Source organism: Vanacampus margaritifer, chromosome 20 (assembly GCF_051991255.1).
Source record: "Vanacampus margaritifer isolate UIUO_Vmar chromosome 20, RoL_Vmar_1.0, whole genome shotgun sequence".
Lineage (NCBI taxonomy): Eukaryota > Metazoa > Chordata > Actinopteri > Syngnathiformes > Syngnathidae > Vanacampus > Vanacampus margaritifer.
This window is the reverse complement of record NC_135451.1, coordinates 15,573,884-15,598,791: the sequence shown is the minus strand read 5'-3', so window position 1 is coordinate 15,598,791 and position 24,908 is coordinate 15,573,884. Positions and strand designations below refer to the sequence as shown.

The following is a 24,908-nucleotide window of genomic DNA, read 5'->3' as shown; positions in this document are numbered from 1 at the left end:
TGAATAAATTCCACTTGTATTTCAAGGCACCATTGGATTGCCAAATGTTTTAAAGGCTTCCTAGTCAGTGTAATACGACCTACTTGTACAACCACGATATAAAATATTAATGACTGGGTATATGGCAAAGGCGGATTTTTTAACGAGATTCCGCTTTTGTACCAAATGAAGCTAGAATTTTAAAATGTTTTTTTTTTTTTTTTTTACAATGCTGCTGCCTTTCTGTGTTTCTAGTTTTCTGCACACCCTGCGTTTTTCAGCACACCCTCCCCTAAGAAGAAGAAAAAATGGCAGTCTCTTTGTGTCTGCTATTTGAGAATTACCCCCCCCTCCCCCTCCACCCCCCCCCCCCCCCAAAAAAAAAATGTGGAGAGGTGTTGCACTGTAGGAAACCCTCCAGCTCCAGCCCAGGAAAAAAAAAAGGAAAGGCAGTGAGCGAGGAGGTTGATAATTTGTCGACACTCCCTTGCCTGTGCTCATTTTTTCATCTTATCGCGTCGTTGACCGCGCCTGCGCTCCTCCTCGCTTCCCTTTCCCCGGCGACGCTTCACCAATCCCGGCTTGTGTCGGCTCCATCCCCGCAAGGCCAGTAGCAGCAACGGCGGCGCTAACAAGTCGCCGACTACTGATGGCGAAGTGACACACTCGAGTCTCCTTCCTTGCCTTTTTTTTGTTGTTATTATTTTTTTTGCTTTTGAGAAGCCTCGAGGAAGTTGAGAGACCTGACTAGACCGCACCGGACCGGACCGGACCGAAGCGGACCGGACGACTACACACATCCGACACTTGGTGCTGTTGAGTCGGCAAAAAAAAAAAAAGAAGAGAGGATGGAGAGAAAGGTACGGAGCTGATGTGCTTGGCTTCTTGGCTATTATTAGCACGTCAGTGCAGCGGCCATCGTGTAAACTGCTCTATTTGGGCATTTGTGGGGCTCTCCTGTTTTTCAACAAAATGGGGATTTTCGGTGTAAAATGGTGGTGATTTGGCCTCACAGCCGCATAGTGCAGGAGGCAGCAGGGGGCTATTGGAGAGGGGGAAGGAAGGGGGCGGGGGGGGGGGGGTAGAGACTAGTTAGGTGTGTCTGCATCATCAGGCGCCTTCCTCACAGCCTCCAAGCCTCACAGACAGCAGCTTGTTAACCTTGACTGCCGACGGGGAAGCGACACTTGAGCCCCCCCCCGTCATGGGGAGACCGAGCAGCGGGGAAAGAGGAGTGAGGGAGGGCCTGCTGCCCTGTTGGGCTTTTGGCCTGGGCATGGTGCACACCATCTTATTTACACCCCGAGCCTCCCCCATCTTGTCAAAAAGTTTCACTTGTGTCTTTTCAACGGCACCAGACACTCCCTGGTCACTTTATTTGGTGTTTTAAAACACTTTTTTTGTCAGGTGTACCTGAATGTTGTGCTCTAGTTGCTGTATCTTATGAAAAAAAGGGTTTCATTTTAGGGGGGGGGGGGGGGGGTGAATGATTACAACTCGGCCGTTCTTTGAGGTTCAACTGTGATTTTAATATCCACGTGTATTAAAATAGATTTAATTCTGCGGAACACAAAACACCTACCGTATCTTAGCTTCAACAATTCAAAATGGACTCCGCTCTAATGATGCTCTTAGTTGGCCTATTTGGAATAGAAAAGTGAAAAAGAAACATTATCTTGAATCAACACGAGGCCATAGTTAAGTTTATTAACTTGTTTAACTCCTTCCTATACTCCTTTTTTTGAACTAGCAGTATATGATGATTTATTTTGGCTTAGTTTTCAAGCCAGATGAGCTTAGCTGAGTTTATCTTATTTCCGTGAAGCTTCAACACCAGACCAAAAGTTATTGTTTGCTTCTTAATTATAATACCCCAACCAAAGTGGAAACCAATGTTCCCTTTTTAATTATATCTAATTATCTTTTTGAAAGAGTGACAGAGGGTTCATCTACAACACTCTTAAGTAATTACATTTGTGAGTGTCGAACTACCCGTTTAGAATACCCAAACAAAGTGAAACCAATGTCACCTTTTTAAGTTAGAAAATGACTTGTGTTCGATCTTTTTCAAACACAAGGCTGCAGAGCTCCATTCAACAAAGCGTAGTAGAATTGTAGCACATTAAACGTGCTGTTTCCTTAATTAAAAATACCCAACACAAGTGAAACCATTTTCTTGTTTTAATTTGAACAGAACGTATGTCACTATCTTTTTCAAATGCGTGCATAGAGCGATTTTTGTTTTTAGCTTCGTTCAATAGCTTTGAGGCTTCAAAGCAGGTATTTTAGTCAATCATTTGTGAGTGTTGAATGTGCTGTTTGTTTAATTATAAAACCCAACCAAAGTATAAACCAAGGTCTCTCTTTTTTTTTTTGGGGGGGGTACAAAATAATTATCTTTTAGAAGGAGTAACTGAGGCTCCAGTTAGCTTCGTTTAGCTTAGTAAATGTAAACTTCAACACTTCAAAACCGCTTCCTTTGTAGTTTTTTTTTGTTAAATGTGGTGTTTGCTTAATTATAAGCACCTTTGAAATGAAACCATTGTGCCCCTTTTTTAATTCACAAAAAAAACATGTCTTTTAGAAACAGGAACATGAGGCTAACGTTAGCTTCATTTAGCTTAGCTTATGTGCTTTCAACACTCAACAATTCTTTTAGTCTCTGCTTTTACTCATCAATTGTAAGTATTTGCTTAATTGTAATTTCCCAACCAAAGTGAAACAAATGCCCTTTTTTGGTTAGAAAAGAACACGCAATTATTGTTTGGCAGCAGTAACTGAGGTTACTGCTAGCTTTGTTTAACTTAGCTTTGTGAAATGGGCTCTAGTCCTTTTAATTAAAATGTCACTTTTAATGTGGCTCACATTAGCCAGTCATGTTGTATTTTGTTGTTGTTTTTTTAAACTAGCTCAATATTGGTTGTTATTTTCTTAAATGGGGAAAGTGTTATGTGCTTGGTGAGTGGAATTGCTTCATTGGCTTGCTGTGCATTTGTGTTAGCGTTCGTCTGAGAAGCCATTAAAAAAAAAAAAAAAAAACTAACTGGGTATGGATGTGAATTTATAGGCCTTGCTTGCAGAAAAAGCTCAGGCTGCCTCCTCCTCCTCTTCGTCTTCTCCTCCGGTTTCCTGTTCATGGAGACTTGGTGACTCAGCTTTGAGGGAAAAAAGCACCTTACTGTATAGCGAATTGCGCTATCGGGCAGGGCGGACGGCGGGCGACCTGCGACTGGTGGACCGCACACGTGATTTCAAGCTTCAGTTGGCAGCCCAAAAAGGAGGACAGTGTTGATTAGTATGCAAGGTAGCGTCATGGCTCCCGGGGTCTGAATTGGGGAACGACTGCTGAATGAACGTTTTGAAGGGAATGCGCGGAGGGTCCCCCCCCCCCCCTCGAGTTCCTGAGTTTGTCCTCCTGGAGTATCAAAGCAGGCTTTTGTTTGCCAAGTAGGCTCTTTGTGTTTTGCTCTTACTTTCAGGCCTAAATGGACAATGGGGGCACTTCCCTCTGTAGCGGCAGAGGAATGCGAACCTGCTCAATGGCGGCTTGTTGCCGGGGAAACAAAATGGCTTCCGGGGGAAAAACTTCTGCCCGTGATCGATTTGCATTGAACGAGCGCCAGTGTAGAAATACACATTTCTTGTTCCGCTAGAGACCACGAAATGGTGGGAATTCAAATGGCGCCTTGACTTATGAGTTGAATTCCTTTCATTTCATTAGCCATTCCTAAATGTACTCAAATTAATTCCACCCATTGAAATGTTGTTCATGTGTTCCAGACCACCCAAAACGCCACCGTTTTGTTTTTAATCAAGACAACTCTCTGTCACAAAAGAGGCTTCATCAAGTGTCATCACCGTGAGTTGGATGTGTGCTTGAAGGGGCGTGGCCTAAACAGTTACTTCAGGATCTGGACTTGGGTTGTCTATTTCCTCTGTGTGTGCGTGTGTGTCCGAACGTGACTTGTGGCCTACAGCAGCTCCCTGTGCCTGTTTTCATTTTGCATTTGTAGCTACGGCAGTAGCTAGCGGCAATGCTAAGTGTTTCTTCGCTTGTTCATTTGTACTGTAGAGCGTCATATAGATGCTGTTGAAGGCCCCCCCCCCCCCCAGCCTATTTCGAACCCCCACTCTGTCCTATCCGCTGGCCGATTATGGATTTTTGGGACGCTTTGTAACCTAATTACAGCTGACTGGCCGCGCCCGCTCGTGCCCTTCAAGTTACTCGTTTGTTTTTTGTCGTCGGAGCGCAACTGGCAGGTTGACCCACTTCCAAGTTCAACAACAGCCTGGCCTCGATTGGAAGAGCACCATCGACAGTGGATAGAAAAAGTCTACACACCCCTGTTCAAATGCCAGCTTTTTGCGATGCAAAAAGAGAGATGAATCATTTTTAAACACTTGATAATCGATTAGTGATGAAAAATCGCGGCTCATTCTCCCTGCCCGGATGCGACCAGCAAGAAAGAAGCGACTTGTGCCCTCTGATGATGATGATGATGATGCGCTGGCCTTTCTCTCGTCCCATTGGTTGCTGTAGTTTCCAGCTCTGGGCAGATTAAGCTGTTGCCATGGCTACAACAAACAGGAAATGCCCCAGAGCAGGTGGGCTTCAGATGCTTTGTCTCCCCCCCCCCCCTCACCCCCAAAATTTGAAAAATCCTTTAGTGTTCCTCTACATCCAAGCTGTGCACTTTGTCTACATTCTTGGCCGTTATGGGAGCTGCTTTGGGGTACCCCCCCCCCCCCCCCCAATTCAGTTCTTTAGGCTTCTGAAGGCAGTCCAGGAGTTTCTATTGTATGTGGGACAAAAACACCACCAAGTGGGACGCCGGACCCAAATCTCCCACTTTTCTTTTGGCACTTCAGTCTGCTTGACTGTCAAGTTGATGGAGCTTGACCACACGCTAGATTAGCACACCAATGACCACAATATTAGGTACACCTGCACAACACTTCCATTCATGGTCATATTGTATAGCTCAAAATTTTCACACAAAAATTATAACTAAAAAAACACCAAGAAAATGTATTTGTTTTTCAGACCGCATAGCCTATTTACTAATAGTATTATTTTATAATTCATGTTAGTAGTATAATTTGCCACAAACCCACAGCAATATTAAAATGAGCAATATTAAAATTATATTGTTTCATCTTTTTTTTTATTTTTCATTTGTATTATTTAAGGTAAATCACAAATGCTTCGCATTTTTAGATGTGTAATTAATGTAATAATTTTTTTAACTTTCAAAATTATATTAAACTTTTTTTAAACTACTTAATGCTTGATTTTGGGGATAAAACACATATGCAAACATTAATATTTAAAAAATATTTTTGGGTATTTATGCTATTGTAGGTTATTTCATTTGTTTTTAATATTGGCTGTGAAAGAAATAGTTACTGTCGTTTTTTTTTGGGGGGGGGATGCAAATCCACCATCTTTTAATTATTTACAATTATTTTCTTATTTGGAAATGTTATGTTCTAAACTACTGGATGCTTGAAGAAATCCCCAAAATGTTGAAATTATTTTTTATATTAGATTGTTGATGTGTGTTGTGGTGCTCTTTGGCTTCCTCTTGTGGTTTGAATGGTGAAATGTTAAGAAAGGCATCCAAATTTTTCTAAATGGTGACAGTAATGTGTCCGTTACCCCCCCCCCCCCCCCCCTAGAAGACAACGAACGACTCTGCCAAAACATTTGCCCTCATCATTCATTCAACTTCACAATACCTTTTGAAAATATTGATTGTGTGCTTTATTTATGCTATGCATCCATTCCTTTACTGCTTACGCCCCCTGTTGGCCAGTCACTAGCACAACTGGTCAGCCACGCCCCCACCCCACCCCACCCCCTTGTAGACCCCTAGTCTTCCTCACACTGGGACATTAGCATTTATTTTATTTTTTTTTAACAGAGGGAGTTAATGGGGGTCCGGCAAGGGGTGACTCTACATACGGGTGGCAGGGGGGCCGGGGGGGCTCTTTTGCACGGCCAACTCGACCTGATAATGCTTCAACGCCCGCGTGCATCTCTATACTTTTTTGTTTTTCTTATCAAACTACAACACTTTTGTCGAACGATTCAAAATGACGAAATATTTTCCACATTCTCGCTGTCCAGATCCCACATTTAACATTTATTTAGCAGAATTCCCTCCTTCAGCATTTTATGTATTTATTTGAAATCATTCCACAACGTATTGTTATGAAACCAAAGGCCCGCGGGCCAGAACCGGCCCATCATCAGCTTGTTATTTTTCAATGAAAGTAACTGTTGTTGATGATGCAGATGTCGGGAAAAGGCCCATTTTCCCGTTTTCATGTCGCTTCCTTTGTCATTCAAATCCCCTCATGAATATTTCAAGTTGCGATCTGACGGCTGCAGGGGGGAAGGTGAGAGTGGAAGCAGATTTTGAATATCCCATAAGTGAGGTACACAATCACGTATCGATAATCGGCTGTAATTTGAGGGTTTTGTTCAGTTTCCCTCCCCGGCCGTCAAAGAGGTCGGAATGATGGATGCCTCGAGCGATTATCGTACGGTGTCGGATGTGTATCAGATATTTTTCCTCCCTGATCTGCTTGGAAAATGGTTAGTGCTGACAAAATTGTAAATATTTCAAGCGGGGTACTCTCATTCGGACAGTCGGGGCAAATTTCAACGATTCTCTCCCTTTGCGATCAAAGTCAGCAAAGGGACGATTGTCGGATGTCTTGGAAGGAGGATCCTCAGTGATTAAGATTTTTTTTTTTAAATAATCGCCACCTGTCAGAAATGTGATGCGATCTTAAGGAAAGGTAGGGAAGAATTGTCTCTTACCAAATTACTAAAACATCATTTCAACAATAAAATAATATCTACATACCCCCGATGCTGTAATATCAATAAAGTAAATAAGTTTGAATGAATTTAAAATTATAGCAAAAAATTAAATAGATTATTCAAAAACCAACATGGGCATAATGAATAATAAACTCCAATAAATGTATTTCAATTATTTATGAAGTGTATAAATGTGATTTTAATAATGTGAATAAATTAAAATACATTAACTAATTGTTTTATTTAGATAAGAATGCATTTCACACAATTTTGATATTTTGATAATTGTTAACAAGAAAAACTAAATAATTAAAAAAATATATTTTAAATAACAGCAACGAATAAATATATATATTTTTAGAGGGCTGGGGCAATATTCCGAGAAAAAAATTTGTGAGTTTAAAAAGTGGCAGATTTGCAAGAAGAAAAAAAATTGCATTTAAATTTAAATTGTATGTAAATTACGTTAAAAAAATATATATATATATAAAAATTAAACAACAGCAATCAATGCAATAATAAGACCAAAAAGAAAAACTGTGAAGATGATCTGCTCCTGACATCAAATTTTTCCCAACGAGTAGTACTGCCCCTTTAAAAACGCGTCTTTTTTTCTTCTTCTTCTTTTTTTTTTTGTGCGTTTGCGACCTCCGACTCGGTCACCCCATCACTTCCAAAGTGACCCCCCCCCCTCCTCCCCCCTGCTGCATGTCTTCTTATCTTACCAGCGGAATGCAACGCAACAGCTGTGCGGAGGGGGGGCAGGCGGTGGGCTGGCTGAAACCCCCCTGGTAGGCCCCCGCAACAGCAGCCCCCTCCCGTCTCTCTCTCTCTCTCTCTCTCTCTCTCTCTCTCTCTCTCTCTCAATGTAAGCGACATTCCGGGCTGGTGAAAGGCAAGTTAAAAGTGAAGCAGACGCACAAGCGAGGGAGGAGGAGGAGGAGGGAGGAGGAGGAGAGCACAAAGAGAAGGAAAGTGGAGCAGGGGAGGGGAACGGGAGGCTGGCTGACGGCGGCGGCGGCGGGCGAGGGAGGGAGGCCAGACAAAAGAAGGAGAAGGCGAAGGAGACTCGCAGCAAATGGCCACGGAGGAGACGGCGGGGGGAGCCAGGAAAGCCACCAAGAGCAAACTGTTTGAGTTCCTGGTCCATGGAGTGGTGAGTCGCACGCTCGCTCGTCATTGAAAGGCGGGACGGAGGGGGGTGGGGTGCGTGAAGGTTATTTCCGGCCCCCCTTCCCGGACGGAACCCGCGTCGCGCTCGTGGTCTCGCTCGGCTCGGCCAGGGATGGAGGACGCCGGATCGTCCGCGTTTGGGCAACCGGTCGGCCGCCCCCCCATCCCCCCCCCCCCTCTCACCCAGTGTCGGGGCTAGCACGCTTCACACACGAGGATGGAAGTGGGGGGGGGGGTGGGGGGTTCAGCGGACGTTAACGGCATGGAACAATCGCTCCATTCATGTGGGAGATGTCAGGTCGCGGAGACGCTCAGGAGGTTACCGCGACTGTTAGCGAAAGGGGAGTGGGGTGGGGTGGGGTGTGGGTGGGGGGGGGGGGGTCTTTGGTCTAGTGTGCATGTGCGTGTACGCGTGTGTGTCGCTGGCGACGCTGTGAGAAGCAGGCGAGCAAAGTCACAGGAAAGTTGCAGCGTGCCGCCAGTCAATATCCGGATCATTACCCCCCCACGCACCCTCTTCACCCATTTCCATATTTTGGCTTCTTCTCAAATGTCATTTCACTGTGGCATTTTTCGGTCAATCAAAATCGTAACTCAAAACAATTATAAACAACTCGTGTTGAGTTTTGTAGGATATGTTTTCAATATTTTATTCAAGACCAGATTTTTTTTGTTCACTGACCTTTTTTGAATACAAAACAAATTGATAGCATTACATTTATAATGGACTAAAAAACAAACACATTTGTGCTCATAAGTCAAGGTATGTTTTTTAATTGATTCATCTCGCACTTCTGCTCTTTAAGACGCCGTTATTCTCAGAAGTTTGTCAGATAGTGAACAATTCTGACCATATATCCTTGCCTTGGGACAGTCTGCTAGCTTAATGCTAGTTCACAGCGCAAAACACCGTAGACACGCAAGCAAAACTACCATTGATATCATCTCTTATATGCGAACACAAGCGTTGACAACATGTGCTGACAGACTATGCCAGAATACTCACAGGCATATTTTCTTTATCCTCTGCAAAGAACACCAATATTATGACAGCTTAGCACCAGAAGCAGCCCCATGAATGCATGAAATCAGGATGCGCAGTTTCTTTCTCTACATTAGACGATGTCATGATGGTCTAATCATGTGGAGTGCTTTTCTTCTCTTTCAAAACACGCCATAGAAATTTGTAAGCACTTCCGTATTGCCGTTGAAGAAGTCTTAAACATGAGTGATGTTTGAGACGTCGTCGTGACCGTCCGCTGGCGACGGGATGACGTATTGCGCCTTTGACGGGAGCGGTCGTTACGGCGGCCACAACGGCGAGGTTGATTGATGAGCCACATGCGTGCGTCCTCCCCACACGCCAATTAACCTTGATGAGGAGGCGACCCCCCCCCGCCCGCGCGCCAAAAAGCTTTTAGGATGGAAAAAAGTCATGTGGAAGAGTGTGAATGTTTATTTTGCCGCTTGTGAGGCCTTCTCTTTCCACTCTCCTTGCGGAATAAAGCCGCTCTCACACACATTTTAAGAGCTACCTTGACTTTTGACAGTTTGAGCAAACATGATAAAAAAAAGTGTTGTTTTTTTAGGCAATTTGCAAACTACCGTTTAATCTAATTGCAATATTTTTTTCCTCAATGTTGTGATTGAAATTTATTTTGTGGTTATTTTTCAAGGTCCTCTTACATGCGCTTTTTTTTTTTTTGACAAATGCAAGCAGTATTAAACAACCAATAGCAGATTTATGTATTATTAGGGATTGACGATTATTGGATGGGCAAATTATCGGTGGAATATCGACATCGGCATTTTGAAGAATCATATTTTCATATCGATAATAGATCCATTTACAAAGGGTTCGAGGGAGAGAAAAAAATCAGGGAACTAATGATTTAAATTTTCATACATGGTTCTGACCCTGGGAACTCTCTGCACCTTCTGTCTTTGTTTGAAATTAAAACTAAGAAAAGTAAAAATGTAATACATCAGATATTTTGAAAAAAAAAAAAGTTATTTATTGTAGCAAACAATAGGGAGTCATTTACTTAAGTTTTTATTTAACTTTTGAAGACATGCTACCGCCCCTGGAAGATCCCTGAACTTTTGAATTTTTTTTTTTTTAGCGCCAATATTTCACGAACCGTTCAATAAACATATGCCAAATAAGAACTGGTGTTTGTATATTTTAAATTTTTATGCCAATATTTTCCTTTTTAGTGAAAATGAATATCGGCTTCAAATATCGGTTATCGGCGTCCTTGACTACTAATAATTATTATTGGCCCTAAAAAAACAAAACAAATCAGTCTTTCTCTTTTCTACATAAATATTTTGGTCTCATCGCTAAAACTAAAGCAAATGAGCTGTGAATTCATATGGAAGACAGTTTATTGATCAACAGAACATTGTGGCCTAACATAAACACAAGCTAGTAAGTCAACAGTCCGATTACAACAATCATGCTAACAAATCTGTGGTTTTATCACTTCCACTTTTCATGTTTTTAATCAAACAATGACATCAAAATTTGAGGAGTACACTTATTTTTATATTCTATGAATTTAAACGGACCCAAATTGAAGCCTTTTAAGATTTCAAAATTATTTTTCTTCTACATTGCGATGTTTAATCAATTTAATGAATTGTTCAGGTCTAGCCTAAGTTAACCTCAAAGTTTGGACTCCTAAGAGGGAACCCCCCCCCCCCCACACACACACACACCCCCGATCCTCCCCCACATGTCGACCACATAGCGGATCTGATTGGCTGATTGACGACAGTCCTTCAGAACTCGTCTGAGGAAATTGACCTCGTCCACGACGTTGTGTTTGTACACGAAGGGTTGAGACAAAAGACCAAGGAGGCCTCGTCAAGGCGCCCCCCCCCCCCCCACCATATGTTGTTTTATCCTCTTCCACTTCCTCGCTGACCCGCGCGCACATCCCCCCACCCGCCAAACAAGAGTGACAGCAGCGCCTGCTCATCCTTCTTGTGATCAACACAGCTCGAGCTTCAAAACGCACTCGCGCGTCTTTTGCCGGCGCCGTTTCATCCCGCCGCCGTTTGACTTGTCAAATACGCCATTTTTAGTCACGTTTGCTCGTATTTTCGGCACATTCCCGTTTTAGTCGCGTGCCGACGCTCTTTGTTTTTCTCCACGTGACTTTGTGGACAGTCTAAAGATCACATCAGCGTTTGAAATTGACAAACAGGACTGACAAAAAAAAAAAAAAAGCGTCCGGGCTGAGATTCTCGGGGTTACAAAATGTCACGTTTAAGAAATGTCATTTTTCCAACACTGTCTTCACATTCATCTTTTATTTGATTGTTGCTACATGAGGTCCTTTGGAGACGAGAACAAAAAACGCAAGCGAATTCATCACAAGAGAACGTCTTTTGTTGCCTTTTGTGCTTTCTCCTCGAGTCAAGTTTTGCTAATACAATTGTGATTCTCAAAATGCTGGTCGGATTTGGACACAATGCCCCGCCCACATTTAGTGACGTCGGTAAACAAGCTTGGCAAGTTATCGTCGCCCAGCTGTCATTTGGGTGAATTCCCACGAAGGCCGACTTCCTGTTGCATTTTTGCTCATGGGTCCTTGTGACATTTTTATACATCTTGTCTTGATAGACACGCCCACCGATTTTTAGATCAACTAATGAAACTAGTTTTGGGGGCTGATTTTTTTTTCCCTAACCTGGAATTTGCCTAAAATGGCCGACTTCCTGTTCAGTTTTGCTTATAAGTTCTATCGATCATTTAAAAAAAATTCAGTCAAACAAAATGAGTATGTGTCGACGATCACCGCCCTTTTCTGGTCCATGTTTTTAAGCATAGTGTAGGAAGGGGCACATGAGCTCTCCGGCGGCGGGCCTCCCCCCCCCCCCCCCCGCCCACGCAGCTGTTGCCACGCGAGTGACAGGCGCAGGTGAGCGGCGACCAGTTGTTGCCGGGCGTCAAAAGCCCCCTTTTTCCGGGGGGCCAAAGAAAACTGTGCTCTGTAATTTGTTGATTTGCAATTCGTTTTCATGTACACACACACACACAAATGAAAATGTATTTACTCACACACTCCTGAAAATGATCTCACACACATACCACGTGAAACACTCTCATGTATCCAGGACTAAAAGGTTCTCACACCCAGAACGCTCGCCCTAACGATGTGTGGCACGTGTCGCCCGCAGCGTCCCGGCATGCCGTCCGGGGCGAGGATGCCCCACCAGGGAGCGCCGATGGGCCCCCCCGGCCCGCCGTACGGAGGCAACCCGGCGGCGCGTCCCGGCCTGCCCTCCCCGGTGATGGAGGCCGGACGCAAGAGGCCCGCTCCTTCCCAGCAGGTCCAGCAGCAGCAACAACAGCAGCAGGCCGTCCAGAACCGGGCCAGGAAGTGAGTCCAAACCCAAATGAGCAGTCCAGAAAAAAAAAAAAGCAAACTTGGATGATATGAATCACCGACTCACACTATTAAGATGGAATGATTCGTTTGAATTGGTAAGGGTGACTGAAACACCGCAGACTGATCCGACCCGAGTCAATTGACGTACCGGAAACACAGCAGACTCCCAATTTTGTGATTCATTTACTCAAGCCATGAGGGAAGTTAACACAGAGGTCCCCAACCCTGGTCCTCAGGGACCGGTATCCAGCCTGTTTTCCATGCCTCCCACAGTCAACACAGGTGGAGATCGTTATCAGCCTTCTCCAGAGATTGCTGATTAGCTGATGATATGAATCACCTGTGTTGGCTGTGGGAGGCATGGAAAACAGGCTGGATACCGGTCCCCGAGGACCAGGGTTGGGGACCTCTGAGTTAACAGATTCGCCGGAAACATTGCAGACTCGTATGATTGCTTTGAATCAGGATTCAGTTAAGTTGAAAGACTTCACCAGACACCGATGGTTCGATTCGCTGAGTCGAAGTCAACGGACTCAGTTTGTTTCAGTTCAATTGGGGCGACTCCCTGGAACCGCTGCACACTCAGATGATCTGATTCGCTGACTCGAGTTCGCAGACTCACTGGAACCACTATAGACTCAGATGATTCGATTGATCCGGGTGACTCGTTTTAGCAGGCTCACAAGAAACATCGCACACGTCGATGATTCAGTCGAATCGCTTGTCCGACTTGAGTCCAGTATTTAGTGACACATTTATTGACCCTCATGAGAAGACTCACCGAAAACAATGCAGATTCTGATTATTTGCTTTCTCTGACCCCAATTGACGGACTCGTTGGAAATACTGTAGATTCGAATGGTTTGATTCGCTGACTCGAGATAGCAGACGGACTCGCCAGAAACACCGCCGATTCAAATGAGTTGGTTCGCTGACTGCGGATTCGTTTGCAACACAGCAGACAGGAAATTTTGGAAGATTTGATTCGCTGACTGTAGTTAACCAAAATTCAAATGATTTGATTCGCTGACCCAAATTAACAGCAGACTCACCGGATGATTTGGTTCACGGACTCCCTGCAGCCATTCGGGGGGGGGGGGGTGGGGGGGTCAGTGACTCAAGTGCGCCCTGCGTGATTCAGACGAAGCCCATAAAATGATTTTAATTTGCCCCCACTCGTGTCTTCTTCTTTTTCTTGTTCTCGTCGCGGCCCTCATAGTGGGCGGACGCGGAATCGATATCATCATTGATCTTCTCACAGTTGGGCCAGATGACGGACCGGACCGGACCGGACCGGACCGGATCCTCCAGCTTCTCTAGGGAGGGTCCGGTGGGTGGATGAGACATAAGCCAGTCCGTCCGTCCAGCCGTCCTCATCTCCAGGTGACCTTGTGAGGCGTCCCATGGCAAACAAGCCGATGGCCAAATTCCCGGCAGCTGAGCGGCGCCGCCGGCGTCTTCGCCTTGTCATCGAGACGTTTGAGTTGAGGTTAAAAAAATCCAAGCGGGCCAAACGTTATCGTGTGTGTGATTGGAGCTTTGCCACCATCTTGTGGCCTCTCGTTGCCAAGGAAACGGATTGAAGTCAGTTAAGGAGTTTCATTTAGATTAAACAAAATAGCGCTTTGCCGCCATCCTTGATCCACAGCAAGACTTTCAACACCTTGTCTCTACAAAGTAGGAATATTTAGTTGTAACTTTTTCTCAAAAGTGGGCAACTTTGAAATTCCTTTTTTGTTGAATTGGTGTTGGGGTGTTCCGCGTTCCTGGAAGAATTTTGTCTAACGGCTGAACCGTCCCCCCAGGAAGCCGCTGGGATTCCCGGGAGGCGGCGAGATGGCGGCCAGGCCCGTGGACATGCGAGAGCCCCAATCAGATCCCGCGCTCGGATCCAAGTAGGAGCCCTGAAAGACGTGCTCGCTGCATGCCCCCCATTTTCTCCTCCTGGGAACCCCCCCACAACCCCAAACACCAGCACCAGAACCCCTCCCCCTCCCCCCCCACCCCGAATGACGGGATGGTCGCCGTAGCGGTGCATGCTTTGGACTCGGGGCATGGCATGATGGGAAAGGATTTCAAGTTTTTTTCAACCATAGCCACACCCTTAGGCGGCCATCTTGTTCCACCATTTTGGCATGTTTTGACCGAAAGCCATTTGAGCTTTTCTTCCTGGCACCTCCCACCCGGATTCCCCTAACGACTGCTAACAAAATGCAGAAGCCCATCGAAATAAGATTGAAGCCACTTAGCGACTAAAAGTTGCTTTAACATCAACAAAAGCACAAAAGAGATGAAACTAACCCGATTTAGCGTCTTTCCAGACAGTTTGGAAACTGCTTGCATGAATTCAACACAATCGTCACATAGAAATGAGGAATGAAGATTTATATTTCCAGCGCACATTCGGACTTTGTGTGCCGTCTCAAATTTTGATGTGATTCATTGCCTGAAAGAAAATGTCCTTGATACGCATTGTGTCCTCAACGAGAGGGTCCAAATGTTAAAGTTTGCGTCAACACGCCTACCTTGCCCCGTAGACGTCGCACGTCCCTGAATGGAGCCCTTTTTTTTTTCTCTTCTTCTTTTTGTCCTCGAAGGCGTTTGTTATCTCCCCGAGGTGGACCGCTGCCTTTATTTGGGAGAGCGGCGCGCACACGCACACTCGGCTGTGCCGCTGGATGCGGCCCAGCTTTTTAGCAGATGGCCCGGCCATTCGGCTATCAGTCACCATAGTAACATGCTCCCCTTATTTCCTCCTCTTTCTCTCTCTCCCTCTCCAGCGCAAAGAGGAGGAAGATGGCAGACAAGATTCTCCCGCAAAGGGTAAGGCTGCATTCTTTTCTTTTTGGGCGCCATGGAAAGATCCTGGCGAGGGCGCCGTCATTATTCGTTATTGGGAGGCGATAGTACGGGAGACGCACGCGCGAGGGTGGTGGAGGTGCTCGCATGGGTCAGGGAGGGAGGGGGCGGGGGGGGGGGATGAAGGCAGCCATTTAGAGGAAGGACGACTACCTGCAGGTGTGTGTGTGTGTGTGTGTGTGTGTGTGTGCGTGCGTGTGTGTGTGTGAGCACAAAACCTTCCTATTGCTTTCAGGCCCCCTCATCAATATTCAAATGTGCTCTCAATTCTCATTTTTCAATTCCCGCCCAGGATGGGTTGCGTAACAGACCCAAACCATCTGATCCAATCTATTTGGGGAAAAATTGCACAATGGTGGCTTCAAGTCAAAATGGCCGACTTCCTGTTCGATTTCCATCATGGCTTCTTGTGACGTTTCACTCACTGTGTGCTTTTTTTGTGTCATGGCTGATTATTATTATTTTTTTTATTATTTATATATTTATTTATTTAACTTTGCAGACCCCCTTTTCATGAATTTTACCTTCTTGAAATCAAAATGGCTGACTTCCTGTTCAATTTCAGTCGTTTTGGGACTTTTTCATGGATCCTGTTTTGATGTCCACTAAACTTCATGTCAGTGGTTGAAACTGGTGTTTGAGACAGATTTTTTTAAATAATTATTTTATTTATTTATATAATTGTATTTGCCCCTTTTTCACAAAATTGACCACAAATGGCTGCTTGAAACCAAAATGGCCGACTTCTTGTTCAATTTCAGGCGTGAGTTATGTCCACTGAGTTTTTGTGACGATTGTTGATTTGTTTTTATTCATCAATGTGATACATCTCTATCACAAATATAGATATTGATACACATACCAATAATTATAGCAATATCTATACCAATACTGATATCACTCAAGATACTTTTTAATGATTAACTCATTCACTCCCAACCATTGTCACTGAAGCAACCCCCTTCGCTCCCAGCTGTTTTACTTGGATTTTGACTAATTTTGCAAGGCCCACAGAATATTGTGTTCTATTGCTATAAAATCATGGAACCAAAGGAAAGATTAGAGTCTCTATTTTCAACTGGAAAATTTGTATATTTGTATCTGTTTCTATTTTGGAGCAATCAGCATTAGAAAATCGCTACATTCCTAGTGAGAACTGACAAAAAGCTTGTTGCAACATTGTCCTGGCTGATCTCTTATACTCTGCTGCCAACGTTTTATTTTTTCTTTAATTTTTTTATTAACTACCATTGCTTTAAGCCACCTCTTCATGTCAGAAGCTGCATCAAAGCCCTTCTGTATGCTCCTGCATTAAAAAAAAGTTTTTACACGTTTTTGGAATTGAATAAGTTAAGGCAGATGCTGTCTTTTGTGATCCCTTTTTGGATGTTCTCTTCAGATCCGCGAGCTGGTCCCCGAGTCTCAGGCCTACATGGACCTGCTGGCCTTCGAGCGCAAGCTGGACCAGACCATCATGCGCAAGCGCGTTGACATCCAGGAGGCGCTCAAGAGGCCCATGAAGGTAAAGCGGCAAAAATTGCTCCAGCGTTGGCCGGGTCGAAGGTGCGATTAATAGCGCCCCCTGTGTGGCCCGCACGGTCCTCAGCAGCAGAAGCGTAAGCTGAGGCTCTACATCTCCAACACCTTCAACCCGGCGCGTCCCGACGCCGACGACTCGGACGGCAGCATCGCGTCGTGGGAGCTGCGGGTGGAGGGAAAACTGCTTGATGACGTGAGTGAGGCCGCAAAAACGCACCTTTCGCTAGCACGCGCACACTTTTCTGTCATTATTGTGACTCTTCGCGTTAGCGCGAGGGATCGTCGAAGCCATTTAGGAAATGCAAATGCCACATGAACTGTACAATTTGAAAAAGAAAAGTCCAAATATGAATTTTGTTGTTGTTGTTGTTGTTGTTTAGCCGGGCAAGCAGAAGAAGAAGTTCTCCTCATTTTTCAAGAGTTTGGTGATCGAACTGGATAAAGACCTCTACGGACCCGACAACCACCTGGTGGAGGTTCGTTACCGGAGCTTGTTGCAACATGACCCTGGCTGATCTCGTATACTCTGCTGCCACCTGCTGGCCGTTTTTTTGTAATAACAACCATTGTTTCACGTCAGAAGCTGCATCAAAGCCTTCTCTGTATGCTCTTGCATAAAAAAAAAAAAAATACATTAAAAAACATATAAATACATTTTGGGGAGTGAAGGACAAAGTATTAAAAAAAACGTATTTACATAATTTTGGGTTTGAATGAGTTAAACGGCAAAGACAATCAGACACTTTACGCGCGGATTTTCTTTCAGCAGCTTTCCAAGCGCTTGTTAAAGACGACAATTAGCATTAGCTGTCCTTCAAAGTCAATCAGATCCAAAAAGCAAGAGTGAAAATGACTCAAGGTTGGCGCGTTTGTGAGAATGAAGTCTGAGAAGCTGAGAAGTTTAAACGTAATTATATTTATTTATAATTTTTTTATAACCCTTAATATTAAAATGATTTAATCTAAATGCCATTTTAAACCTCAAAGCTGGCAAATTCCACTCATTACCATTTAATAATATTGTATATATTATTATAGTCATCAATAATAATAATAGTTTTACAAATAAGATACCAATATGCCAGCTAAACAGTTTTGTGCAAATTTGTGCATTTTTTTCTGAAAAGAAAACAACAACTGTCTATCACAATGGTGCAGAGTCAATATTTTATTTTTATTTTTTTTAGATTATCACATTTACATTTTGGGGGTATTTTGTGAATGTAAAATTAGAATATACTATGTTTTTTTCCCAAGCATTTTTATCCAAAACTTTTTTAGTTTTTTTTTTGTTTGTACTTGTAAGTTGAGAAAAGTTGAATCGGCCTGCTTGTAATGACGCCAAGTGTCACAAGGGGGAGCTCTAACAAGAAGGTGCTTGTTTGATGTTTTTCAGTGGCACCGCACGGCCACCACGCAGGAGACGGACGGCTTCCAGGTCAAGCGTCCGGGAGATGTGAGCGTGCGCTGCACGCTGCTGCTCATGCTCGACTACCAGGTGAGCAGGAGCTCGCGTCACGTGGCGTGCGCATGATAGAGGACTTGCATGTCACGAGCGGTGGGGTCTTTTTTTGTCCACTCAGCCCTCCCAGTTCAAGCTAGACCCCCGTTTGGCGCGCCTGCTGGGCATCCACACGCAGACGCGCTCGTGCATCATCCAGGCGCTGTGGCAGTACGTCAAGACCAACAAGCTGCAGGACTCCCACGACAAGGAGTACATCAACTGTGACAAGTACTTCCAGCAGGTAACTCGCACGCTCATATCTCAAATCCGATTTTCACATTGAAATGAATGCAAACGGTTTTAATCCGTTCCTGGAGCCCCAAATGAAACACATTTTTGTGTTTGTGCTTTTCGGTGAGGGAAAATAGAATTCTTTGCCTGATTTCAGATCTTTGACTGCCCCCGACTGAAGTTTTCAGAGATCCCCCAGCGCCTCACCAACCTGCTGCTGCCCCCTGACCCCATCGTCATCAACCACGTCATCAGGTACACTTGTTCACGACTCCGCTTGGGATTTGGCCAAACCACAAAGGGGCTACCTGAAGAAACGAGAAGGAAGTTCCTGTAGCAAACAATAACAACATTGTATTTAAAAAATGACTGCCAAATTATCTTCCCTGCGGAACTCCACACTCTTAATTTATTGTTTCTTTACGCAATCAAAAAAGACGTATCAACGTGTTTGAAGACGATGTTTTTTTGCAGCGTGGACCCCAACGATCAAAAGAAGACGGCGTGCTACGACATTGACGTGGAGGTTGAGGACCCGCTGAAAAGCCAGATGAGCAGCTTCCTGCTGTCCACCGCCAACCAGCAGGAAATCGCCACGCTGGACAACAAGGTGGCAGACGGTTGCCGGCACTGACGGACGAAGCCACGTCCCGACTAACGTGACTTTTGTTTCCGCTTTTCAAGATCCACGAGACCATCGAGTCCATCAACCAGCTGAAGATCCAGAGGGACTTCATGCTGAGTTTCTCGCGGGATCCTAAAGGCTACATCCAGGACTGGCTCAAGTCCCAGAGCAGAGACCTCAAGGTTCCCCTTTGGACTATTTTTACTCACGTGTCACTGCAGTCTTGAAAAGTCCCGTTGAGACAACAATCCGCTAGTCCAGGGTTCTGCAATCTGTGGCTCTGGAGCACATGTGGTTTTTTAGTCCATCTCTAGTTGGCTCCCTGTGGAGCTCTAAAAAAAAAGAAAAAGAAATGTATTACATATTTTTTTACATATTCATTTTTATTTTTTAGATGTATTACATATTTTTTTACATATTTATTTTTATTTTTTAGATGTATTACATATTTTTTTACATTTTTATTTTTATTTTTTAGATAAAATAGTATTTAAATTAATTACTGATTAAATAAAAATTAAATATTCCAAAAAATGTCAAAGACAAAATTTTTAAGTTGCCAGGAAAAAAAAGAGAAAAAAGGTGGATGAAAAACTATTTAAAAAATTGCCTAAAAATGTCCAAAAAGTGAGCATACTATGTCCAAAAAGAAAAGCAGAAAATTACCATAAAATGTCCATGAAATTGCCAAAATTGTCAGAGAATTAAATAAATAAAAAGGCAGAAAAGAAAACATGTCCAAAAACAAAAGAAGAAATCCTGACAATTACCATAAAATGTTGGCAAAATTGTAAAAAAAAAAAAAAAAAAGTCAGAAAATGTAAATAAATAGCCATAACATACAAAAAAGGAAGAAGAGAGGCAGAAAATGACCAAATGTCCATGAATTCCCCCAAAAATATGAAAATATATGGAAAATTGCCAAAAAATATAGCCGAAAATGAATTTGATGCTGCATATTTTTGTTATTTATTTGGCATAAAATGTCTTTTTTGACAGTAAAGGTTGCCGACCCCTGCGCTAGTTAGTCAATGCAATCGGTCCAAGCCAGAACATTAGGTACGCCAGTATGGAATCACTCGTCGGGTAGCTACACAGCCAAAATATTAGGAACGCTCTTCATTTGCCAGCTTTACTTTCAATTTGTGGGAATGGGACGACTTGGCCTCAACCAGTTGAACATTTACAAGTTGGAAAGCTGATGTTGCACACGTTTCGTTCGGTTTCGTCTTGTGTTGTTTACGTGGCAGCTGATGACGGACGTGGTGGGGAACCCCGAAGAGGAGCGTCGGGCCTCCTTCTACCACGAGCCCTGGTCCCAGGAGGCCGTCAGCCGATACTTCTACTGTAAGGTGAGCAAACATCCAATCTGATATTTTGTAAAAAAAATAATAATAATAATTGTGAACCTCCCCATCGTACCTTTGGTGTTGATGTGCTGATTTGTGTTGCTGATCCGCGCGTGTCGCGTCGCGTCGGATGTGCTTTCAGATCCAGCAGAGGCGGCAAGAGCTGGAGCAGGCCTTGGCGCTCCGCAACACCTAAACAAACTCACGCGTCTTTGTCCTTAAATGTGTGTGGCTTCACGCGTGTCATGTGTCCATGTTCTCGTCCGGCCAAGACCTACGCCAAGGCCAAGGTCAGAACATTAGGTACACCAGCACTGAATCATACTGAGTGGCTAATATTTTGTCCCCATGTCGTGTCGCTGAATAACCAAAATATTAGGGACGGCTCTCGGTCTGATGCGTCCTCGTTTTGTGTTGTCTTTGTATGTAAAGGTACCTAATCAAGTGGCCGGCCAGTGTGCGTATTTGCCACAAATTGTTCACACACAAAAAAAAAGCAAAAAGTAGAACTCTGTTGAGTGGTTTTTCGCTAAGAGCAAAGTGTCCTTGGCGGAGGTAAAAACAAGCAATGAGGATTTTTGCAAACTCGACACATGAAGAATTCAGATCGTCAAAAGGGAAAATCATCCAAATGGGAGCTTTTGCTCTGTTATTCAAATTAGGGTACAATTGTGTCTGTGTGGAAGCTTTTTTTTTTTCTTTTTAAAGCTTGATGATAAATTTCACTTTTTTATGCAAAGTTTCATGTTTTAATGTGCTTCACTTTGGCATTGTACAAATAACAACAACAAGAAATTCCGTCTTTTCAGATCAGAAATCCAAAAATGGATGGATAGCATTATTATTTTAATTTAATTTTTTAGCTTGTTACTTTAATTTAGAAAACACCAAATCAGAGGCGGCAAATCCATGTCCAGAAAGTAAAAACCCTGCCACAGTTTGGCTTTAGCCACCAGGCGCTAACTAGCGAGCTAGTCGCTCCCTAGCTAGCTCCCATGGCTCGTTTACCTGCTAGGGAGCTAGCTAGCTAGCTAGCATCAGGGGCTAAAGCCAAACTGTGGCAGGGTTTTCACTTTCTGCACCTGGATTTGCCACCTCTGCATTAAAAGGACTCCGCCACTCACCTGAACCAGAAGGAATTGCTTTGTCCTGATTGGCTGAATGCGGAAGTCAAACTTCGAACCTTTAAACGCGAAACTTTTCATGCTCAAAAATATGCTTATACTGTGCTGACTTACAGTATCACGTTAAAACATGAAAATAATGTGGTCACTGATCACAATTTCACTTTCTAATGTGAAATTGTTCACGTTGAAACTTTATAACGTGATAACGTAGCACGTCTAAATGGGAAATTCATTTATCACGTCTTAACGTAAAAGTTATCACTTTAAAACGTGAAATTTACCACGTTATAATGTTTTCCTGGTGTGGCAGCAATATGCTTCCGCGCGCGCGCGCGCGTGTGTGTGTGTGTGTGTGTGTGTGTGTGTGTCCGTGTGTCCGTGTGTCCTAATCCCACCAGCAAAAGTCACTGGATGCAGCTATCACACTCAAACAATTTTTTTTTCCTTCCGAAATCAATCAGAAAACTTCCAAAGTGTCGCGTTTGAGTATTTTTGCCGGCAAAGTGAAGTCGCGCCCGCGTCAGTGTTATGCAAATCAGTTGCCGTATTGATCCCCCTCGACCAATCGCGAGCGACGAGCGTGGCGATTGGCTTGCCGTCGCGTCCCCAAAGTGTCAACAAAACAAGATGGATTTTCTTTACTATTTCCAATGAGGATGGATGAAATGCTAACCGTTGCTATGCTAACAGTTAGCAGGGCGGCTGGCTTTTGGCACTTTGCTGTGTAGTCGCGCGCTACAGTGGTGCCTTGAGATCACAATCATCCGAGTAGTGCTACTACTGTGACTCAGTCAGCTGCTGTAATATTTTTTTTTCTTCCAGAATAAATGCCTGCAAGATTTTGTCTGTCTAAATGTATTACTCTACTGTTTGCGTTCGAAAGATTTGTTGCTTCTAAAACGGCAACTAGCGATGCCAACCGTTGTTGCGTCATTTGTTAGCATTAAGCTAAGCGCTAAAGACAATGTTTGCTTGGTTGAAATACGCAAAGTCGAATGGTCTCGTTTGCTTTTGGAGTAAACGTCAGCTGCGAGTGGCAATAAACGAGCAGCTGAATTGCATTCAGTCATCATGCTGCGCTCTTATCTCAAGTTCTGGAAAAACTCACAAGTCTGGAGGCACCACTGTATTTCCAATGAGAACATGCTAACCGTCAATATGCTAACGCGGTAGCCGCATGGCAGCCCGAGTTTTGTGTATGAGTATTTTTCATGATCAAGAGATGTGAATGTAAATATCTTTTGTGCGGACGCTCAACTCGCATTGTGCGCGTGTATTTGTAAAGAAGGATGACACTTGACTCGCGTGTTTTTTGTTTTTTTTGTCCCTCGCGGAGGTTTGGTGTTGCAACGCGGCAGATGTTCCTTTTTTGTTGTCGTTTGTTTTGTTTTTGCACTGTGCTGTAAATTGTCGGCCTCCGCGTACGTCATCGTGAGTATCGCAGGCGACACACAATTCACACTTCGCGCACACGATTCTTCACCTCGGCCTATGCATGCTTCCGTCCAGAAAAAAACACAAACTGTAAATACACATGCAGTACATGCAAGACGGTATGTACGCTTAGCATGTTGCGCAACATGTGCTGAGGGTCACGCTCGAACAAGGAAATCGGACTGCAACAATAAAGGCGTTTTTTTTTGTTTTTTTTTTAAGATTAAAGTTGTATTTTTCTTGAACACAACCGGAATTGTATGAAATTATATTTCTCCAAAACAAAAGCATAATTTATTCGACGAAATGTCAATTATTTCGGGAAATTATGCCGTCTTTTCTGGGATAAAATTTAATTTTACAAGAGTGAAAGTGGGATTTTCAAGAAGAGTCATAATCTTGCTAGAATAAAGTCAGATTACAACAAAATTGGATGATTACCCTTATAAAAATAAATACTGGTAATAATACAGGAATAAAGTCTTAATTTTCCCTAAAATTGTATTCTAAAAAAACACACCAAAAGACTTATTTTACGAGAATAACGTGTATCTTTTCAAGAAAAGTTGTAATCATATGGGAATAAAAAATAAAAAATAAATATAAATAATAAATAATAAAAAAGTCTTCTATAATCTTATTTTACAAGAATTAAGTTGTACTTCAGATTTTACGTAAAATTTAAGTCGTTTTTTTTCCTGCTAATGAAACACATATTAAAAGAATAAAACCTGCTTTTTAAAACAAGTAATGTAACTTTAGCATTTTTCTGTGAATAAAATCATGTTTAAAAATATGGTCATGCTTTTTTTCAGTTAACTTTATGAGAAGATAGTCTTCTGAGGAAAAAAATGACTTTTTTATAACTTTGTTTTCTTGGGAAAAAAAGACATTTCTTAAAATAAAAAAAATAAAAATTAAGTTAATTTTTATGGGAAATATATAATATTGAGAACGACTACTTTATGCTCGTCAGATCATTTTGTCTTCCCTGAAAATACACAACTTTGGAAAAAACGATTCCATCTTGAAAGAATAAAACATTTTAATTGTGAAAAACAACATGCTTTTTCCTGTCACAATATTACTTTATTTTCTTTACTTTATTTTCTCTCTCTTTGTTTGTGTTTAACAAAATTCAACTTTACTCTGGCAATATCATTTCTTTTTTCCAGTGTGACCCTCACAATTCTTTGTTTAAAAAAAAAAAAGTCTTCTGTAAGTTTTTTTGGGCCAAAAAATAATCAAATGGGCTACCAGCAAAAACAGTCTAGCAGTGTTTTTCTTTCTTAGAGCAGAAGCATAATAACAAATCGACCGTAGTTGTCTCATAGCCCTTTTTCTTTTCTGGTAGTCATAAAGCTGCTGTTTGATTAGCGCCCTCATGTGGGGCGGAGACAAAAAGTTCTCAAACGTGTCCGCTCGCCTCCTGCATGTTTTTTTTTGTTTTTTTACAAGCGAGCGAGGCTGCTCTTCACTTGTGTTGAACACTTAAAAAAAAAATGACTTGACATAAAAAGACAACAAAAAAAAAAAAAAGAGGAGCTAAAGGGACAACAGCTGTGACCTTGCGTGACGGACTGGATGTAAATAAAGAAGCGCTTGCCAAAGTTTGTAAATGCCACAACGTGTCTTATGTGTCCTTTTGTCTCATTTAACAGCGATAATAATTATGTATTGAATCATTCTGAGTCGGTGGGGAGGTCGTGGAATGGAGGAGCGAAACGAGACTGAATTGTCACAAGCTTTACGTTGTTGGACCATTTTCTAGGCGCCGAGTGCCCCCCCCCCTCCCTAAATCCCCCCAAAAAGGAAAAAAAGCCACCTTTCACGCAGCTCAGTCAAATGAGCCATTC

The 24,908-nt window shown here is 43.1% G+C and overlaps 1 protein-coding gene and 1 long non-coding RNA gene across 6 annotated transcripts; one reads left to right on the top strand and one right to left on the bottom strand.

Moving 5' to 3' along the window:
- The first annotated feature begins 382 nt into the window (after positions 1-382).
- smarcd3b (SWI/SNF related BAF chromatin remodeling complex subunit D3b) lies at positions 383-24,684 on the top strand. 5 transcript variants are annotated; one of them, XM_077554186.1, is made up of 14 exons: positions 383-839; positions 12,173-12,375; positions 14,190-14,279; positions 15,165-15,207; positions 16,643-16,765; positions 16,850-16,975; positions 17,163-17,258; positions 18,179-18,280; positions 18,366-18,527; positions 18,675-18,772; positions 18,992-19,127; positions 19,202-19,324; positions 20,393-20,494; positions 20,634-24,684. In XM_077554186.1, exons 1-14 carry the CDS (start codon positions 828-830, stop codon positions 20,685-20,687), a joined length of 1,470 nt encoding a protein of 489 aa, XP_077410312.1. In that variant the 5' UTR covers positions 383-827; the 3' UTR covers positions 20,688-24,684. The 5 variants fall into 5 exon arrangements, with proteins under 5 accessions (XP_077410312.1, XP_077410311.1, XP_077410310.1 ...); XM_077554185.1 differs by lacking the exon at positions 383-839 and adding an exon at positions 5,651-7,967 and having other exon boundaries at positions 16,853-16,975; XM_077554184.1 differs by lacking the exon at positions 383-839 and adding an exon at positions 5,652-7,967.
- Positions 18,521-20,705, bottom strand: LOC144040206 (uncharacterized). The gene is made up of 4 exons (XR_013289667.1): positions 20,565-20,705; positions 20,355-20,487; positions 19,352-19,474; positions 18,521-18,825 (listed from the first exon to the last, which is right to left on the bottom strand). It is a non-coding gene; the product is annotated as an uncharacterized LOC144040206 (long non-coding RNA).
- Positions 24,685-24,908: the final 224 nt, after the last annotated feature.